This window comes from Balaenoptera acutorostrata, chromosome 10, assembly GCF_949987535.1.
Source record: "Balaenoptera acutorostrata chromosome 10, mBalAcu1.1, whole genome shotgun sequence".
NCBI classification, from domain to species: domain Eukaryota; kingdom Metazoa; phylum Chordata; class Mammalia; order Artiodactyla; family Balaenopteridae; genus Balaenoptera; species Balaenoptera acutorostrata.
The window spans coordinates 48,501,738-48,521,167 of record NC_080073.1 but is presented as its reverse complement, the minus strand read 5'-3'; the positions used below and the strand labels follow the sequence as shown (position 1 = coordinate 48,521,167).

Here is a 19,430-nt window from a genome sequence, read left to right as displayed (position 1 = left end):
CCATTTGCAACAACATGGATGGACCTTGAGGGTATTATGCTAAGTGAAATAAGTCAGAGAAAGACAAATACCATATGATGTCACTTATATGTGGAATCTGAAAAACAACAAATGAACAAACATAAAACAGCAACAGTCTCATAGATACAGAGAACAAACTGGTGGTTGCCAAAGGGGAGGGGCGTGAGGGGAATTGTGAAATAGGTGGGGGAGATTAAGAGGTACAAACTTCCAGTTATAAAATAAATAAGTCATGGGGATGTAATGTACAGCATAGGGAATACAGTCAGTAATATTGTAATAACCTTGTAGGTGACAGATGGTAACTAGATTTATTGTAGTGATCATTTTTTAATATATAAAAATACCAATTGCTATGTTGTACACCTGAAGCTAATATAATACTGTAAGTCAATGAATTATACTTCGTTTTTTAAAAAAGGAAAAAAATTCTAAAACAAGCAAAATTTTTTCAAAAAAGTAATAACTTTTGTTCTTGTAATTTACTGAGAATTTAAGATTATTTGTTACGCTCTAACTTAACCTATCTTGACTAATTCCTAGTTTCTCAAAAATTGAATGGAAGGGTATTTTACATATTACCCAGAGTTATTCTTTTTAGTCTCCTCCTTGTTCCTTTGCCTCAATAGCCTCTCCACATGAACTTGTACATGCTCATAGTCATAGTCCCATGCTCATAACTTTGTTGTTGTTTTTTAAATTATGATAAAATACACATAACATAAAATTAACCATCTTAACCATTTTTAGTGTGCAGTTCACTGACATTAAGTACATTCACACTGTTGTGCAACCATCCCCACCATCCATCTCCAGAGTTCTTTTCATCTTGCAAAACCAGCTCTGTACCCGTTAAACAGTAACTCCCTATTCTCTCCTACCCCCAGCTCCTAGCAACATCCATTCTGTTTTCTGTCTCTGAATTTGACTACTCTAGGTACCTCATAAAAGTGGAATCATACAATATTTGTCCTTTTCTGACTTGTGTATTTCACTTACATAATGCCCTCAGGGTTCATCTATGTAACATGTATCAGAATTTCCTCTTTCCTTCCCTTTTAAGGCTGAATAATATTCCATATTTGTGTGTGTGTGTGAACCACATTTGTTTAACCATTTATCTGTCAATGGACATTTGGGTTTCTTCTACTTTTTGGCTATTGTGAATAATGCTGCTATGAACATGGCCACACAAATAACTGTTTGAGTCCCTGCTTTCAATTCTTTTGGGTCTATACCCAGAAGGGAATTGTTGGATTATATAGTAATTCTATTTTTAATTTTTTGAGGAACTATCATACTGTTTTCCATAACAGCTGTACTATTTTACATTCCCACCTGCAATGCACAAGGTTCCAATCTCTTCACATCCTCTCATTACTTTGTTTTGTATAACCTTTCTGTCTTGATTATAGGTATACATATATGTGCATGCAATTTGGAAGCTGTCTTTTTGAAATAGTGCTAATAGTTTTAAGCATTTTCAAAACTAATCTTAAAGTTCTGTTTTTCTATCAAAAACTGGAACCAGTGACTAACTTTTGGTTTCCTTTATGTGAAGCTAAGTAAACACAAAATTTTTCTTCCTTGTCTCCTTGTTTTGCTTATATGATAACAGCTATTAGACCTCTCATTGCCCTTCTAATTTTTTTCCTCTTTTAACTCTAAATTTTGGCCATTACATTGATATTGTTTTCCCCATTACCTTATAATTTTGAGTATGTTTAACTTGATTTTGTACTCAACATCAGTCTTTTTTCCCCATTACATAACTAAAATTTGTAAAATTTTCAAACATGCAAAATAATGTTTAATGTCTATGTTATATGTTAATGTTTAATGTCTATGTTATAAAGCTGCACATCCATTTTGAAAAGCATTGCAGATATGTTAAGGAACCATTGGTTGATTTTCTTTCTTTATAAGTAATGGAAGGTCCCCAACATAGAAAAATGTCATTTCTATAATTTCATACTATATACTAAATCTGCATTTTGTAGGTGCTATTTTGCTGGTCAAAGGGGATAGAATAGATGTATTTAAAAATAAATAGGACACAAAGAACTACTATTCTGAAGAAGGAAAAAAAGTGGACTACTGATATTTGTTACAACATGACTGACTCAAAAACTAAGTTAAAGAAGCCAGACACAAAAAGAGTGCATATTGTAAAATGTGGTTTACATGAAATGTCCACAAAAGGCAAATTGATAGAGGCAGAAAGTAGATCAGTGGTTGCCCTGGACTGGGTGAGGGAGCAGTAGTTAACTGTGAATGGGCACGGGAAAAGTTGATGGAAGTGTTCTAAAACCAGATTGTAGGGATGTTTACAGAAGTATAAATTCTCTAAAAATCACTTGAGTTGTAGGCTGCCGCCGCCCTCGCCACGGAACCATGCGGAGACGAGCTCACGAGCTAACCTGAGCCAGTGGCCGAGCCAGCCGGCCGGCGTCCCAGAGGTGGCGGCGCAGGGAGGGGCCCGACGCGCGCACTTGGCCCTGGCGGCCGCCATGGCGGACAGCGGCCCCGCAGGGGGTGCGGCGTTGGCGGCTCGGGACCCTGGACCGGGGAGTGGTGGCCCAGGGCCCCGCGTCTACTTTCAGAACCCCCCTGGGGCTGCAGGCGAGGGCCCAGGCGGCGCAGACGACGAGGGCCCAGTGAGGCGCCAAGGGAAGGTCACGGTCAAGTAGGACCGCGAGGAGCTACGGAGGCGCCTCAACCTGGAGGAGTGGATCCTGGAACAGCTCACTCACCTCCACGACTGCCAGGAAGAAGAGATCCCAGAACTGGAGATTGACGTGGATGAACTCCTGGACATTGAGAGCGCTGATACCCGAGCTGCCAGGGTCACGGAGCTGCTGGTTGACTGTCACAAACCCACTGAGGCCTCCGTCTCTGGCCTGCTGGACAAGATCCGAGGCACGCAGAAGCTGAGCACAGCCCAGAAGTAAGGGTCCTCGACCCAGGTGAACGGTGGCTCCCACAGGACAAACGCTGCCCCCCCCACAAGCTGGTAACAACAATACCAGTGAATTTCATGGGACGTAAATTACACCTCAAAATTTCTTAAAAACGAAAAAGCAGGACTTCCCTGGTGGTGCAGTGGTTAAGAATCCGCCTGCCAATGCAGGGGACGCGGATTCGAGCCCTGGTCGGGGAAGATCCCACATGCCGCGGAGCAACTAAGCCCATGCGCCACAACTACTGAGCCTGCGCTCTAGAGCTGGCGAGCCACAACTACTGAGCCCACATGCCGCAACTGCTGAAGCCCGCGCGCCTAAAGCCCTGTGCTCCGCAACAAGAGAAGCCACCACAATGAGAAGCCCGCGCACCGCAACGAAGAGTAGCCCCCCGCTCACCGCAACCAGAGAAAGCCCGCACGCAGCAACAAAGACCCAACGCAGCCAAAACTAAATAAATAGATGAATTAATTAATTAATTTAAAAAGCATAGAAATATTTGACTTCCATTTGAAATAGGTGTCTTGGGGATGTAGAGATGGGCTGGTTCACTACACAAGGACTACTTTAAAAAGTCTCTCTGCAGCACTGCTTGCCTGTCAGCAGGCCCGCCTCCCTTTCCTCTCAGCTTAAGCAGCACTGTGTGTGTGTGTTTTTGTTACAGCTGTTTTCAACAACTGATCCTGTGGGTACTTTACTCCAAGTTCCAGAACAGATTTCTGCTCATCTACCTCAGCCAGCTGGGCAGATGACTGCACAGCCAACTCAAGTCTCCCTGCCGCCCCCCGCGGAGCCTCAGGTACAGCAGGGATGTGCTTTCTTTCGTGGTCAGCCTTCCGGGTGGAGGAAGAGGGCGGAGGCTAACGTGGACCGCCGCCTGGTGCCACGAGGGTGATGTCCTGGTAGACTTTGAAACAAGTTAGAAATCTGTTTTCACGGTTTTAAATGTATGCAGATGAGAGAGTTTAACAAAGATCACACAGGTTTCATTAAGCAACGAAATAAGTTAATGATGGAAATATTTCAAACAGCAAAAGTTGTGGGGGGGGGGGCGGTATTTTCTTGTCAGCTTTTTTTTCCCTCACGCGAAGGCGAGGGGTTCTGCCCACTGAGGCGGCTCAATGCCCCCGCGGCTCCTGCACTCAGGAGGGACGGCGCTGGGGGGTCTGGTGCCCCACGGCTCCTGCTCCCGCTCCCTCTCCCTCGCCCTCGCCCTCTCGGATCGCTGGGGAAGGCTGTCTCACCCAGGGTGCATCGTCCCCCATCCCCCGTCCCCGCTTGGGCGGCAGCAGGGTGTGGGACGGGTAAGCGTAGGAACGTTGGCGGTCCTGCAAAGCCTGTGCTGCCTCAGCTTGTCTGAAAAGTGTGACAACCCCCTTCTCACGGCCCGGCCCACCACGATCGCACCCACGCCTGCCTGCATCCCCGGCGAAGGGGGATCACATGGCGCTAGCCCGACCAAGTCAGTCCCCTCGGCACTCGGGGAGGACACCGGGACCAGGCCACACCTGGCCCCACCGGAGGGACAAGTGGGCCTCCCTTACCGTCTCGACCCCCCAAGGGAGCTGCTCACGGGAGACGGCACCTCTGGGCCTCGGGCACCTGAGAGACTAGCTGGAGCGCTCTGGAGGTGCCACAGAGGGCCGGGCAAGACATGCTCACGTGCCCGATGCAGGGAGGACCTCTCCTGAGAGTGCTGCGTGGACAGAACGAGAAGAGCGGCCGTGTCTTGTCAGCTTTTTATTCGATCCTTATTATGTTTAACTTCAGAATGCCGCTGGCACTAGGAGCATTTTTAGCTCTTCCGTCATCTTTGTTAATACTGTCTCCCAGCCAGGGTTTTCCTGCATTGCTGTAAGATACCTGTCAATTTTGTGAAGGTTGATTTTATTAAAATGTGGTCATGTAATCTGTGAATCCACACAATCAGGCACACACAAACTTCATTAAATCAGAGTGCACTGAAAGCCACGGAGGGAATGAAGGCCCCCCTGAGAGCTGCCCCCACCCCTGCTGTGTAGCCCCTACTCTTCCCTTGGGAAACTGCGGTACTGTCTGAACACGTGACCCTATGCTCCATGGTGAGAGTAAAGGTTTCAGAGTCTATTCATTTATGAAATAGTAGAGGTGTTTTTATTTTATTTTATCTTTTCCTAAAATTCAGGTGGGAAGAAACAAAAATAGAAGTTCAGATGTTTTCATCTGCATCCCAGTGGTGCTCTGCCTTTGGAGATCACTGCTCTGAGCTCTTCCAGTTAGTCACATTCTAACTTCATTTAACCTTTTCTTTGCCCAAGTTTTCCATTTCTGCCCATCATATGGGAAAAGATACAGTTGTCTTGTGAAAACTGATGGAAAGATTGGATTTGTTTTATAAACGGCTTAAATAGAATGTATATTCTCTGTACAGCAAGGGACAGCTGTATGGTTTTCAGAGAGGATTAGTTTAGTCATTAGAAGATGTGGAGGGACTTCCCTGGTGGCACAGTGGTTAAGACTCCGTGCTCCCAATGCAGGGGGCCCAGGTTCAATCCCTGGTCAGGGAACTAGGTCTCACATGCATGCCGCAGCTAAGAGTTTACATGCCACAACTAAGGAGCCAGCACAACCAAATAAATAAAATAAAATATTCTTTTAAATAAAAGATCTGGAACCTCCAGGGAGGGTGGTTTCATGAGGGGTAGCCAGTTTAGACCTTACTGGCAGATGTGTTGCCACTGGCAGATTTTTTAAAGGGAAAAACCCAGCTTCATGTTCTTCACGCTTATATAGGGGAAGAGAGGTCTGAAAAATACAAAATTGAAATGTGGCTGTGTATGGAATTTCGTGTGGGTTTGAGAATTATCTTTCTCATTATGTTTGACATTCAGCTCTTGTTGCTGCCTTGTGGTACATGTCCTCCCACAGCAGGGAGTGTCCTAGGGACTAGGATGGCCACACCTGGAGATGAAGAAAATTGATGCCAAGTGGATGATTCTTCTGCAGATGAGCATTAGTGACCTCCACGCTTAATAGTCCAGGCAATGACTTATACCTTTCAATGCTTTTTTAGGCTCTGCCTTCAGGAGCAGGTTCACAAGAAACCAAGATCCCAATCAGTCTAGTACTAAGATTACGGTAAGTAGACATTTTGTTGTTGTTGTTTTCTGAATACTCTGAATATGCTGATTTCTATTTGAAAGTTACTCCTCCTTCTAGTACTTCATGCCTGAGAGTAACTGGATAGGATTGTGTGTGTTTGCTTGTGGGTGTATTGTTTCCCTCAGAAATAATAGCAGTAGTGTGAGGATCTGAATTACCGTTGACTCATTCCTCCTTCCACTTGTGAGTTCCTAGTCATCTTCTCAGTATGACCATAATTAGAGTAGAGGCAGCAAGACTGTTCGGAGAATGTTTTGATTTTACCACTAAGAGTAATGAAATTATGCCCTAAATGTGAAGAAAGCAGATTTGGTTGCCTTTTCTTTATAGAAACCTACTCTGTATACCTGGACTCAAATAGTTCTGAATTAATACAGTGTCTTGGTAATCTCATCCTATTTTAACTGTACACAAAGAATATTATTTGTCTCTCTTCAAAATTTTGTTTTGAAAATTACAGCAGTTAATAGAGAGTATAACAATTCTATTTACATGTGCTTCAGGAGGGGAGAGGATACTTGTAAGTGATGTAGTTAGCTTTTTTTTTTTTTAACATCTTTATTGGAATATAATTGCTTTACAATGGTGTGTTAGTTTCTGCTTTATAGTTAGCTTTTTGAAGGGTAGTTTTTAGTGGACTGTGTTCCAGACTTGTTTATGGAAGAGGAGGCTAGATTCTTATTCTCACTGATGAAGACTTTGAAGTTAAATGACTAGACAGTTCAGTTTAACATATTGTTATCTTTGAAGGTGTTTGTGCTTGGCATGACAGTCACATCACTAAAGTGATAATGAACACTTGACCTTAATTTTATTTAGCTTTCAGAAAGAATAGATGGAACAATTACATATTAAGCAGACTAAGTACAGCACTATTAGCTATTGTGCTAAGATACTGAGAAAAAGAGAAAATGAAATACAATAATCAAGTCTATGTTGAAAGTTGATTTGTATTGTGTACTTAGCATAGCTAAAAACAAGTTTCAGTAGTAGACATGCAGAAGGGTAAGTCTGTGTAGACAAGTGCAGAGAGGCAACGTGAGGGAGAAAATCACTGTGGGGCAGGATGTGTTGGATTTGGATAACTATATTTTAAGCACAATTTCAGTAACATCAAGTATGTGTCAGATAGACCTAAGCTCCCTGAACTGTTTAGATAAAATGGATTTGGGTCCTAAGTAATCACTCACGTCTGCCTTTATACATAATATTCTAATTTCTCCATCTTTAACCAGAACCTCCAGGGAGCTTAATTAATCTCAGTACTTGGTGTGGTGCGCAATCTCTGTAACTATCCTTCACCAGTCACATTTTAATCTCTGGAGCCTTATATTAACTCTGCTGCCAGTATGGGCCCATTTCTTTCCCCATCTTCTCTGCCTGCCCAAATCCTTCCTATCCATTAAGTTCTATCTAAAAAACTACTTCTAAAGTTTTTCCTCATTATCCCAATCTGTATGTTCTTTATCCTTCTCCTCTGAACCCCTGTGGAATTTGGGGGAGCATCATGTGTTTCATTCTATGAGTCTAGTCAGACTGATACCAGTGGTGGGCAAGGTACTCTCCTAGGCATAGGGGTGTGGGGGGTAGGAGTGGGGATAAGGGAGAAAAGGGCATCGTGTATCATGTTAATCACACCTCCCTGTGCTCATACAGATGTTCCCCTTAGTCTAATATGATCATCTTAGTGGGAATAAGGATGAGCATGGGCATATATTGACCAGTGAAGGACATTAATTAAAAGGGTTGTAGAACAATTAGATGATCACTCTGAGTTGTTTGCTCTGAGCCCTCAGTGTGAGCTCATTAGGACAAATCATACAGTCTATGGGACAGAAAGATCTTTCTCTTGGCATAGCTTTCCTGATATATGTAGGTGGACCCTGAATGCATCAATTCAGAAATTTATTTTATACATTTTGTTTTCTTTCATAGGAATTCAAAAAAGGAACTAAATGATATTCGATTCGAATTTACTCCTGGGAGAGGTGAGGTATCAAAACACTGAAAATAAAATAACTGCTCATTTGTCATTTTAAGGAAATGTGTGTGAAGTTTCTGTTCTCTAGATATTTTTCCTCTTAAAGGGTGATAAAAATGTTCCTGGCCTAAAGGTTTTGGGGGGCATATGAATAAAATTAAAATGCAGTTTATTTACTACTACCTCATTTAGAAAACCTAGTATAATACAAAGAGTACTGAATACAGCTCTAATTTACTGCTTACTGTATGGCAGACATTGTGCTAAGCAGTATCTCATTAAATTCTCAAAACTGCCCCCTAAGGAGAGATTATTGTCCCCACTGCATAGATGATGAAATCAAGGCTTAGAGAGAGTGAAGTAACTGGTTGCAGTTCCCACAGCTGAGAAGAGGTGTAGCTGGAATTCAAACTCAGATCTATCGGCGCGCAGAGTTCCTGCTCTTAACACTGAACGTGGTTGTCCTCCGTGACAATAAAGAAGCAGTAAGGCTTCCAGTCCCCTCCCTCCCAGCTAAAGCTGAGCCCTGTCATGCAGTTTCTGGCCGTGAACTTCTCCCAGGGACAAGGCTTATTTCCTTTCTTGCCTTGGTTACTCAGGACTCGTATTTGGGAAGTGGCCCGCAGCCAGCTGGTATCTGTCCTGTGTGCCACGCTTAGTCTTCCTGCTGTCTTGGTATCATGAGCAGTTCACTCAAATGCAGAGAACAAATGCACATGTACAGAGATGCATCTGTTTTCCTTTTTAAAGCCAGACAGAGTCACATTTTAAGGTACTCATTCAAATAGCTGGTCTTTGGCAAATGTATGTGCACAGGCCCTCCCCAGAGGTCCTCCCGTTCCCTCTGAGGGGATCGGTGTTCAGGCCTCGGGAAGGAGTCAGTTGGAGATGAGGTTAATTGATGGTACTCTGTCCTCATCTTTTTAGTTTCTAGTTATATACCCATTGCTCAGACAGTACAACCTATAATAATTAGATATGAAGGAAAACCCACCAGAATAAAAAAGAAAATTATTTTAGCAAAAAAAAACAAAACCCAAAAAAAACTGGGAGTATGACCCCCAAAGAGAAGAGATTACAGTTTGTTTTCTTAAGACTCATGGGGGCAATTCCCTGGCGATCCAGTGGTTAGGACTCTGTGCTTTCACTGCCGGGGGCACGCGTTCAATCCCCAGCCGGGGAACTAAGATCCCACAATCCGCATGGTGTGGCCCAAAAAAAAAAGAGAGAGAGATTTAATTGGGACTAAATTATTCTGCTTTATTAGCCCTGGAGATGTTATACACTCATCATCACGTCTCAGAGCTCACAGGGCTGGCGTCCAGGGTTGCCCTCAGACTGGTAGTTTCTTCTGCAGCATCACTATCAGGTGCTCTTCCGACAAAGGCAAGAACCCATCTAAAGTACACCATCATTTAGAACGTTATCTTTACATTGAGCTGATATTTGACATCTGGGTGATACAGGTTCCGCCCTCTACCTAGACCTGTGATAGTCCCTCACTTGAGATAATCCTGGTAGTAGGAAAAACCTTTATGTGGAGGAAGTCCCCCCCGCCATCCTGTTTCTGTGGATTTAACAGCTAGCTTCGGTCTGGCTGTGCCAGCACCCGCTCTGAGTGTTAGCAGGGACATGCATGCACAAGAAACGGAGCACCTTCTTCTTTGTCCTTGCAGATACAGCAGAGGGTGTCTCTCAGGAACTCATTTCTGCTGGCCTCGTCGATGGAAGGGATTTAGTAATAGGTAACTACTTTGTGCTCTGCCTTTGTGTCCCCGTCTCTCTGCTTGTATACTTAGGATCTAGAAAATCAGGCTTTGATTCCACTGAGTAGGTCTAATGGTTCTTGGAATGGTTCTTGGCTTTGAGGAAATAACAGGTATTGGGGACAGTTCCTTCCTTGCAAAAAAGAAAATCTCACTTCTGAGTTTGCTTTGTGACCCCCGATGATAGTGAGTGAAAACTTACCCAGGTCTCTGGAAGATCGTAGAAGTGATGACAAAAGTTACAGGTTAGAGTAAGCTTGGCCATATCTAATCCATTTTGGAGAATGAACGCTATCCTTTTGGAGCTAAGAGTTAAGCAAAAATCATTACAGATTTAGTCCTAAAAAAAGCAGGAAGTAAGAAAAGGCACAGTCGAGCCATAGGTACATTTTACTGAAGGAAAAGACCATTGCCTAGGACAAGTCAGCAGAGTTTTAAAGGGCCAGATAGTAAAGTAAGTAGTTTAGGCTTTGTGGACCATGTACAGTCTGTTTTTACACTCTTCTTGGCTCACAGGCAGAACAGAAACAGGCTGAAGGCCATAGTTGGCTGATTCCCAGTCTAGGGCTTTCTGGCCCATGAATAGGCAAATCATACCTCTTTCACCCCAGTGTCTTTCCTAAGTTAAAAGAAAGTTAATTTGACAATGATAAGATTTATTTGTGCTACTTGGAGTTGCTTTTAAAAACACCTTGTGTTTAGGGAGCGATTTATCTTTCTGCTTCCATTTTGATTGTACATAGAAGATTGTGAACTACCATTTAAGTTGTTAAAATGTGGTTGAAATGTGCATTTACTTAGCTTCTCATTACTTTCTCTGTTTGTATGATTACAGTGGCAGCTAATTTGCAGAAAATTGTGGAAGAACCCCAGTCAAATCGATCTGTCACTTTCAAACTGGTATTCATCCCTTCCTCTTTGTTAAACCATCTCACTTTTTACACACCAGCTTCCATATTCCCTGAGTGATGAGAATATTTAAGTCTGGTGGATTGTATTTGTTTAACCTCCCCATGCCCTGGGCTGGTACCTCCCTTCATTGGCCTCCCTTCCCCTCTCCCTCTCAGGAAGCCTCCTACCCGAGGCCCTTGACTGTTTATCCTCAAGAGAGATTGCTGGTCAATCTGACTCTGCCTTTGTACCCAGGCTCCACCTACACCTTTATCTGCCTCCTGTTTGTATCCCAGGGACCTGTCCCCCACTGCCCTCTTTCCCACAGTCCCCATGTCAGTTTTAATTGCTGCCTGCAATTTTGTTTATAAATAGCCACAGCTTCTCATTTTGTTTGGTTCTTAGGCATCTGGTGTCGAAGGCTCGGATATTCCTGATGATGGTAAACTAATAGGATTTGCCCAGCTCAGCATCAGCTAAAACACAGCCCTGGAAGAGGTGGCCTAAGGAGATTCCACACATGTGTATCTCTGTTGCTTCTGTTGGCCTAAACTCACTACTGCCAAAGAACCCAGCAACAAACCTCCCAGCTAAGAGCTTTAGAGGTCTTTCTTTATGTTTTTCCTGCCATCATTCCCCCTTTTTCCCACAGGGAAAGAAAAGTTGGATCACCAGTGGCCAGCATCCCTTTAAAGAGTTCCGTTAGTAAACTTACTGCACGTGTCCCCTGTCTTCCTCCATCTGAGAAGTGGCCCGGGTGCCTCAAGGCCCAGGAGGGAGGTGTATCAGCTCATCTTGCCTTACTCCAGTGATGGCGCTGGGTGGAAAGTAGCAGCTATCTTGGGCTTCCTCATCCTGCTTGTTCTCCCACACCTGACAGGATTTGGGCATCTTGGGGTATCCCTTTACCACTGAAGTAGCAATTAAAAGTTGGTTGTTTAGCTGAAGCCCAGAGAATTTAATTTAGTGGGGTTTTTTTTTTTTTTTTTTTTTTTTTTTTTTGGTATCCGATGTGAATTCCAACAACCTTTGTTAGGAAGAAGCACAGCCTCAGGTGGAGGCAACCTAAACTGTGTTCTTGTTTTGTTCATCATGTTTCTAAGCGTTTTGCTGAAGCTGCTCTCAGGCACCCCTCTTCATTACTCCCTCCAGAAAGGGTTGCTAGCCTTAACTTCAGCTGGTGCAAAACATCTGACTGTAATCGAACTTCAGCCATCGGATCCTTCAAAGTGGAACTTTGGACTGCTTTTAGAGAAAAGATCAAGTAATGGCTTGTAAAGGAGAATTTCCCCAGCAGTGGTTTTTGAACAGGAAAAATCATAACTCATATCATTGCGGAAGTATTTATTTTCAGATCTTAAAACAATTGAAGAAAAACTGTTCCTTGATCCTCCCATGAAAATCAATTTGCCTGGCCTCCAAATCATGAGGAAATGCAAGGCTGAGATTTCTACAGCAATAAAGGAGACTCACACTGGGCCAGAGAGGCCTGCCTTCTGCCCCCTCTCCTGCACTGACCCTTTGGAGGGGGTCCCTGTGTGCTGAACCTGACCCAAGATGGAAAGTGAAACCACATGTGCCGTGACTTTTAGGATTTTTGAGTAGACAGTGTTCATTTGATTTTCTACAGAAATAATATAAATTATTCTTTAGGTTTAAAAAAGAGCACCATAATGCAATATGTGAATCATCAGTGGCGTTGGTTTTTTTTTTTTTTTTTCCTACTGTTTCACAGTCAGCCTTTGTCTAACTGCAGATAGCCCTAACAAGTTTTGTAAATGAAAGGGATCCTCAATCTGGCCTTAAAATGACACACAAAGATGGGCTTTGACCCATCTTTATAGAATCACTCGAGCCCTTTCCAGCATTGTTGGTCTGTGAATAAAAGGATTGCTTTACCTAGTTTTCTCTTAGAGCACTTCTGAAAGCTTTGTCCACAACTAACTTATTATAGTTTTTGTTTCATTCTGAGCTTGTAGTTTTAGTCATGGGCTTTCTTCACCTGCCCTGGATACAAAGGCATGTTGGGAAAGGGATGGGTGTTGGAGAGGAAGGGAGGGGATGCTTTGGGATGGGGGTTGGGAGGAAAGTAGATCAGAGGATCGGACACCAAAGCCCAAGGTCCCAGCAGGATTGGTAAAAGGAGGGAGCCTGCTGAGCCTGGAGACAGAAAAGATTGATCGGCTTACTGGACAAATATTTAGCTTTTCTTTTTCCTTTTTTTTTTCTTTCTTTGTTTTTTTAGAAGAGGGTTGGGGGAACAAGGACAGGAAGGTAGGAATAAGTTATGAAAAAAATGTAGTGTCCCTTTTGGCACGAGACTAGTGGCTTACCTTAGAGTCTGTGTTTTGGTTTCAGATAAGCCCATCATAGTCTACTTATTTCTGAATCCAAAGGGTGGTGGCATCACTCTATTCTAGCTTTTATTTGGAGGTGGTCGAGAGCCCAAGCTGGAAGTAAGCAGCAGCCCATCTCCCTGTTCAGTTTCTCCAGCCGGCCATTACCTTTGAACTGCAGTGGGACAGGCATGACAGTAGAAGTGGGCTGGGGCTTTCTCTTTCTTTTCCATTCATCTTTTGCCCTGCTGGGAATTAGGAGTCAGACACCAAGCCCCAGGGCAGTGTTATTTCTTCTTCTGCTTGATGTATGGTGGACTCCCTTTGCTGGCTTGTGCAGTGATGCTGAAAAAAAATGAGTGAACAGAAACTTTGCAGGTGAGACAGCACGTGACCTAGTGAGCAGTCTTGCTCCTTCCCAGGAGGGGCGATTCAGGATACACCTCTCTCCCAGGATCCCCAGGATTCCCTGGTCCCTGGGGGAGGGACTAACTTAGCACAAGGTAACATGTGCCAATGCTATTTGTGAAATGTATGGTCTTTCTGAATGACTAATGGATTTGTTTGGGTTTTTTGCTTAAGTTGTGAACCAAATCCTAGAGCCAGCTGACACTCTAATAATCTGGAGGACAGAATAATGGTGTATCCATAAATGGAGGTTCCTCCTTACGATGTACGCTAGATTATGGAAGATGTAAAATATTTGACTTCCCCCTCCCTTTTATTTTTATTTTTATTTTTTTGACTTTGTACTTTGCTGCATGTTTCATTCATTTTTAATCAATAAAGAATAAATTGTCTGTGGTGGTGTAAGGATGCTTCACTTTGGTGACTGTTGGTGGGGGCAGTGGGAAGTGGGTCAGGAGGTCACTACTAACTTTAATTTTTCATGCGAATAGAGAAAAGCCAAGGTGCACTTTTCCCTAAAAAGTGTATTAGTCTACAAATTAGAAGAGCTTAAAACCAAGTGGGGAAACTGAAATCCCAAAAGAGAGAGAGATCTGCCCAAGGAAATTTGATAGGGTGGGATAAGGAACTCTTTGCATTGATCTTTTCTGTTTAATTCTGCTCATGCTATTGGGCGGGGGAAAGATGCCAGATTCAAGCCCTTGGGAATCCGTTGTGGAAAGTTCAGAGCAGGGCTGAACTTGTTCCCACTTGGCTTTGATATTGAAATGGTGAGGTTTCGTGTAAGATTCTAGGCCCCTCTGTATTCCTCCACCTCCTAGATAAGTAACCTCCCTGATCATAACTCCTTCCCAACAGAAGGTGGTCTTTGAGCCATGACAGGACTGCTTTTGTGTGGGTCCCGGTAATTCAGGCCTCAGGTCCTGGGACCTTGGGATTGATGGTATCGTAGCTGCTTGAATTTGCTTTCAAGATAAGCAGGTTGTAAGAGCGGACTCTGAGTATTGTGGGGACGGAGAGGAGGTGCTGGCTGCTCAGAAGTGACCATGATGCATGTGGGGGTAAGAGCAGGGGCAGGAGTAAACACAGCCTCTCCACTTGCCCATAATCTCTAGCAAGATCCAGTCTCGTCCAGAAGCCAGATTCCTCACCTCTGCCTATTCATAGTAGCAATGCTCAGTGCTACAGTTCATGGATTCCTCCTGTGGGTCAGCTTATCTACCCCACATGTTTTGTTTTTCTCTTTTTTAAAGTAGACTTTATTTTTTTTAGTGCAGTTTTAGTTTCACAGCAAAATTGAACAGAAAAGTACACAGAGTTCCCATATACCCCCAGACCCCACACACACGCACAGCCTCTCCCACTGTCGGCATCCTGCACTGCAGTGGTACATGTGTTACAATCAATAAACCTACACTGGCACTTCGTTGTCACCCGAAGTCCATAGTATGCATTTGGGTTCACTCTTGCTGTTGTATATTTTATGGGTTTGGACAAATGCACAGTGGTATGTACCCATCGTTAGGGTCTCATAGAGAATGGTCTCACCGCCCAAAACTCCTCTGTACCCTTCTTGTTCGTCCCTCCCTCCCCGCTAGTCCCTGGAAACCACTGATCCTTTCAGCGCCTCCAAAGTTTTGCTTTTTCCAGAATGTCATATAGTTAGAATCATACAATACGTAGCCTTTTCAAAACTGCTTCTTTCACACAGTAATGTGCATTTAAGGTCTCTCCATGTCTTTTTGTGACTTGATGGCTCATTTCTTTTTAGTGCTAATATTCTGTGTCTGGATATACCACAGTTTATTAATCCAGTCACTTACTGGCTGTGTCCAAGTTTTGACAGTTATGAATAAAGCTGCTCTATATCTGTGTGCAGGTTTTTATGTGGGTATGTTTCGACTCCTTTGGGTAAATACCAAGGAGCCCAATGCCAGATTGTACGGTAAAAGTAGGTCTAGTTTTTTAGGAAACCACCTACTGTCTTCCGAAGTGGCTGTACCATTTTGCATTCCCACCAGTGAATGAGAGTCCCTGTTGCTCCACGTGCTTGCTGGCACTTGGCGTTGTCACTGTTTTAGATTTGGGCCATTCTACTAGGTGTGCAGTGGTATCATTTTAATTTGTAATTCCCTGATGACAGTGTGTTGAGCATCTTTTCATATGCTTCTTTGCCATCTGTATATATTCTTTGGCGAGGTGTCTGTTTAGGTCTTTTGCCCACTTTTAATCAGGTTGTTCTCTTATTGTTGAGTTTTAAGTGTTCTTTGTATACAGGCAGACTTCGTTTTATTGCAGTTTGCTTTATTTCTGCCTCACAATTATTGCGTTTTTTTTTTTTTACAAATTGAAGGTTTGTGGCAACCCTTTGTTGTCAGATGATGGTTAGCATATTTTAGCAATAAAGTACTTTTTAAAAAAAAATTATTATCTCAAAGCTCTTAATTTTTTTTATTTTATTTTTTTTATTTTATTCTTGGCTGTGTTGGGTCTTCGTTTCTGTGCAAGCGCTTTCTCTAGTTGCGGCGAGTGGGGGCCACTCTTCATCGCGGTGCGCGGGCCTCTCACTGTTGCGGCCTCTCTTTGTTGCGGAGCACAAGCTCCAGATGCACAGGCTCAGTAGTTGTGGCTCACGGGCCCAGTTGCTCCGCAGCATGTAGGATCTTCCCAGACCAGGGCTCGAACCCGTGTCCCCTGCATTGGCGGCAGATTCTCAACCGCTGCGCCACCAGGGAAGCCCAATAAAGTACTTTTTTTTTTTTTAATTTATTTATTTTTGGCTGCGTTGGGTCTTCATTGCTGCAGGCCGCCTTTGTCTAGTTGCGGCGAGCGGGGGCTACTCTTCGTTGCGGTACGCAGGCTTCTCATTGTGGTGGCTTCTCCTGTTGCGGAGCACGGGCTCTAGGCACATGGGCTTCAGTAGTTGTGGCTTGCAGGCTCTAGAGCACAGGCTCAGTAGTTGTGGCGCACGGGTCTAGTTGCTCCGCGGCACGTGGGATCTTCCTGGACCAGGGCTCGAACCCATGTCCCCTGCATTAGCAGGTGGATTCTTAACCACTGGGCCACTGGGGAAGCCCCCAATAAAGTACTTTTAAATTAAGGTATGTACATTGTTTTCTTAGAATACTATTGCACACTTAGGAGACTACAGTATAAACATAACTTTTTTTTAATTTTATTTATTTATATTTTGGCTGCATTGGGTCTTCGTTGCTGCGCACGGGCTTTCTCTGGTTGCAGCGAGCGGGAGCCACTGTTCGTTGCCGTGCGCGGGCTTCTCATTGCGGTGGCTTCTCTTGTTGCGGAGCACGGGCTCTAGGCGCGCAGGCTTCAGTAGTTGTGGCACACGGGCTCAGTAGTTGTGGCTCGCAGGCTCTAGAGTGCAGGCTTAGTAGTTGTGGCACACGGGCTTAGTTGCTCCACGGCATGTGGGATCTTCTGACCAGGGCTCGAACCCGTGTCCCCTGCATTGGCAGGCGGATTCTTAACCACTGAGCCACCAGGAAAGTCCCTAAGCATAACTTTTATATGCACTAGGAAACAAAAAAATTCACTTTATTGTGTCTAGTTGTTCCAGCACCATTTTTTGTATTGTATTGCCTTTGCTCTTTTGTCAAAGATCAGTTGAATCTGTGAGTTTCTTTCTGGGCTTTCTATTCTGTTCCATCGATTTATGTGTGTAATCTTTTGCCAATACCACACAGCCTTGAGTACTTTATAGTCAGGGTTGAAGTCAGGTATTCTCAGTCCTGCATCTCTGTGCTTCTACAACACTGTTGGCTGTTCTCACCTTATCTACCCTGAGCCCCCAAGCAGTCTGTCAATTACAGTCAGATTTTCCTACTGTGATACTGGTTCCTGTGGAAGTTTGAGTTTGTGGATTTCTGCTCCAAGAAGTTATAGTTTTCTGTATTTACCTGTCTAGCTCCGATTCAAGGGATAGCAGTTGGCCCTGTGACCTCACTTCTCTGACAGAAGAGTTGTTGATTTTTCAGTTTGTTCAGCTTTTTACCTGCTAGAACAGAGTGACAATTTCCAAGCTGTTTACATCCTGGACCAGAAACGAGAACTCCTATCCCCTGTTTTTATCTACTAGAGTCGTTCTCAAATTTGGAAGAGATTTGAGACACCATCCAGTGCATCCCTGTAGGTGAAGTTTGGGGGGGGGGGTACCTTCCCCTCCCCCCACCATACACACAAACACCGGCTTCTACCCCGTGGACAGTTGATTGCCAGGGATGTGTGTCCATTCAACTTAGCTCCAGTGGTTAGAACCCTCTCGTTACACCTCTCTTTGGTCTTAGTTTTGCCCTTTACTGAAGGCAGGTACAAGGAGGGGAAGAGGAGAGAGACAGGCTGTAGGCTCTCCCTGAAGGGCCAGAGGCAGCCCCGTCCTGCCCTGCAGTCTCCTAGAGGACAGTGGATGTGACCAGACTGCTCAGGGACGCCAGAGAGCAGCACATATGCTCCTTTGAGCTCATCCTCCCAGGTCAGTGAGACCACAGGTCCCTGGGGTTACAGTATTCCTGGGAGGACTCCCTCAAAGAAGGGAGCCAGTTTTAGGCTTTGAAGCATCATGGGGAGCCTTAGGCAGACTGGTGGGGTCGGGGGGAGGGTTAGGAGAACAAATAAGTTAATCAAGAAATTAAGATTGGGGGAATTGGGAGTGCAGTGAAGCCAGTGGCATTTGGGGATCATAGTTACAACTATGGAAGGTCTTTGGTTGAGTTTCACTCTTCTATCAGCATCTCCTCATCATTTATCTATCTGTGTTTTAGAATCCTACACCAAGAAATGGAAGAATCCTTACAGAGCACCTAGTTCAAGCTTTCCTTATACATGGATGCAGAAATAGAGGCCAGAGGGATAGAAGGAGCAGACTGCGGATCACAGTGAATCAGTGGTGGAGACCAAGGGACCCACAGACGGAGGTGGGGAATATCAGTCACATGCACTTATTGTTATGTGCTCATTGCAGTAGACAAGTGTACAGACTTGTATGGACACCCATATTTTCATCACTTGGTTTCCCAGTCTGTCAAGTTCTCTCTGTGAGTCTCCAGGTGGGTTGTCCCCCTCACATCGTGTGTGTGTGTGTGTGTGTGTGTGTGTGTGTGTGTCCGCGTGTGTGCAGGCCTGCACATTCCTCCATCCTAATCTCTTTCCTCAAGGAGTGTGTGAGGGCTCCTTAGAATTCTGACTGCCTGTGAATGATGAGAGTTTCAGGGGGATTTTGCAGCCAGTTGGGAAAAGTTGGAAAGGCCCAAGCAGGTCACAGGGGTGCCATGGTTGTGGGAAAGAGGCCCCATTTGTCAGGAAGAAGCAGTTAATGACTGTCAGAGGTTCCCCAACTGTACATTCTTAGTGGGTCAATAATTTTACATGGCATCTGCAGGCCAAAAAAATACCTAAAAGTTTCATGTATTAAGTAATTTGTTCCAAACAGTTTAAGACGGGGGACTTCCCTGGCAGTCCAGTGGTTAAAACTCCATGCTTCCACTGCAGGGGGCACGGGTTCGATCCCTGCTCTAAAGGATCCCACGTGATCCCACTGAGATCCCACATGCCACGTAGTGCAGCCAAAAACAACAACAATGACAAAAAACAAAAAACAAACAAGAAGGATTTATGTACTAATAACTCAGTAGCTGTTTAAAAAAAAATACACACGAATCAAAAGAAGACACTTTTATTTCATCCTAACGTGCAGTTACTTCCTAATAGGATGTATTGGGAACTGCAAAACATCTTGATCCTTGAACCCCGCCACCTTCATTTTCTGTTCCACATTGAGTTTCACATGGTGCTTGCTTTTTTTCATAGTAACTGCCAAAAACACAACTTCACACAGATATGATGTCACTGAAAAGAATGGCGTGAACCATCTGGAGCCGGTAGTTTGATATGAAGCAGATGTTGAGTGTCA

General features: G+C 44.2%; 1 protein-coding gene and 1 pseudogene across 1 annotated transcript in view; both read left to right on the top strand.

Annotated features, from left to right (window-relative positions):
* The window catches only part of OXSR1 (oxidative stress responsive kinase 1), a 98,043-nt gene extending 84,147 nt beyond the window's left edge, over positions 1-13,896 (top strand). Inside the window, exons 13-18 of the mRNA XM_007191468.3 lie at positions 3,646-3,780; positions 6,034-6,098; positions 8,058-8,110; positions 9,780-9,848; positions 10,705-10,769; positions 11,166-13,896. Of these exons, the coding sequence (XP_007191530.1) occupies positions 3,646-3,780; positions 6,034-6,098; positions 8,058-8,110; positions 9,780-9,848; positions 10,705-10,769; positions 11,166-11,240 (462 nt within the window). The 3' untranslated portion in view covers positions 11,241-13,896. The remainder of the gene's footprint in view (positions 1-3,645; positions 3,781-6,033; positions 6,099-8,057; positions 8,111-9,779; positions 9,849-10,704; positions 10,770-11,165) is intronic.
* On the top strand, positions 231-3,635 carry LOC130709030 (protein phosphatase 1 regulatory subunit 14B-like; annotated as a pseudogene).
* Positions 13,897-19,430: the final 5,534 nt, after the last annotated feature.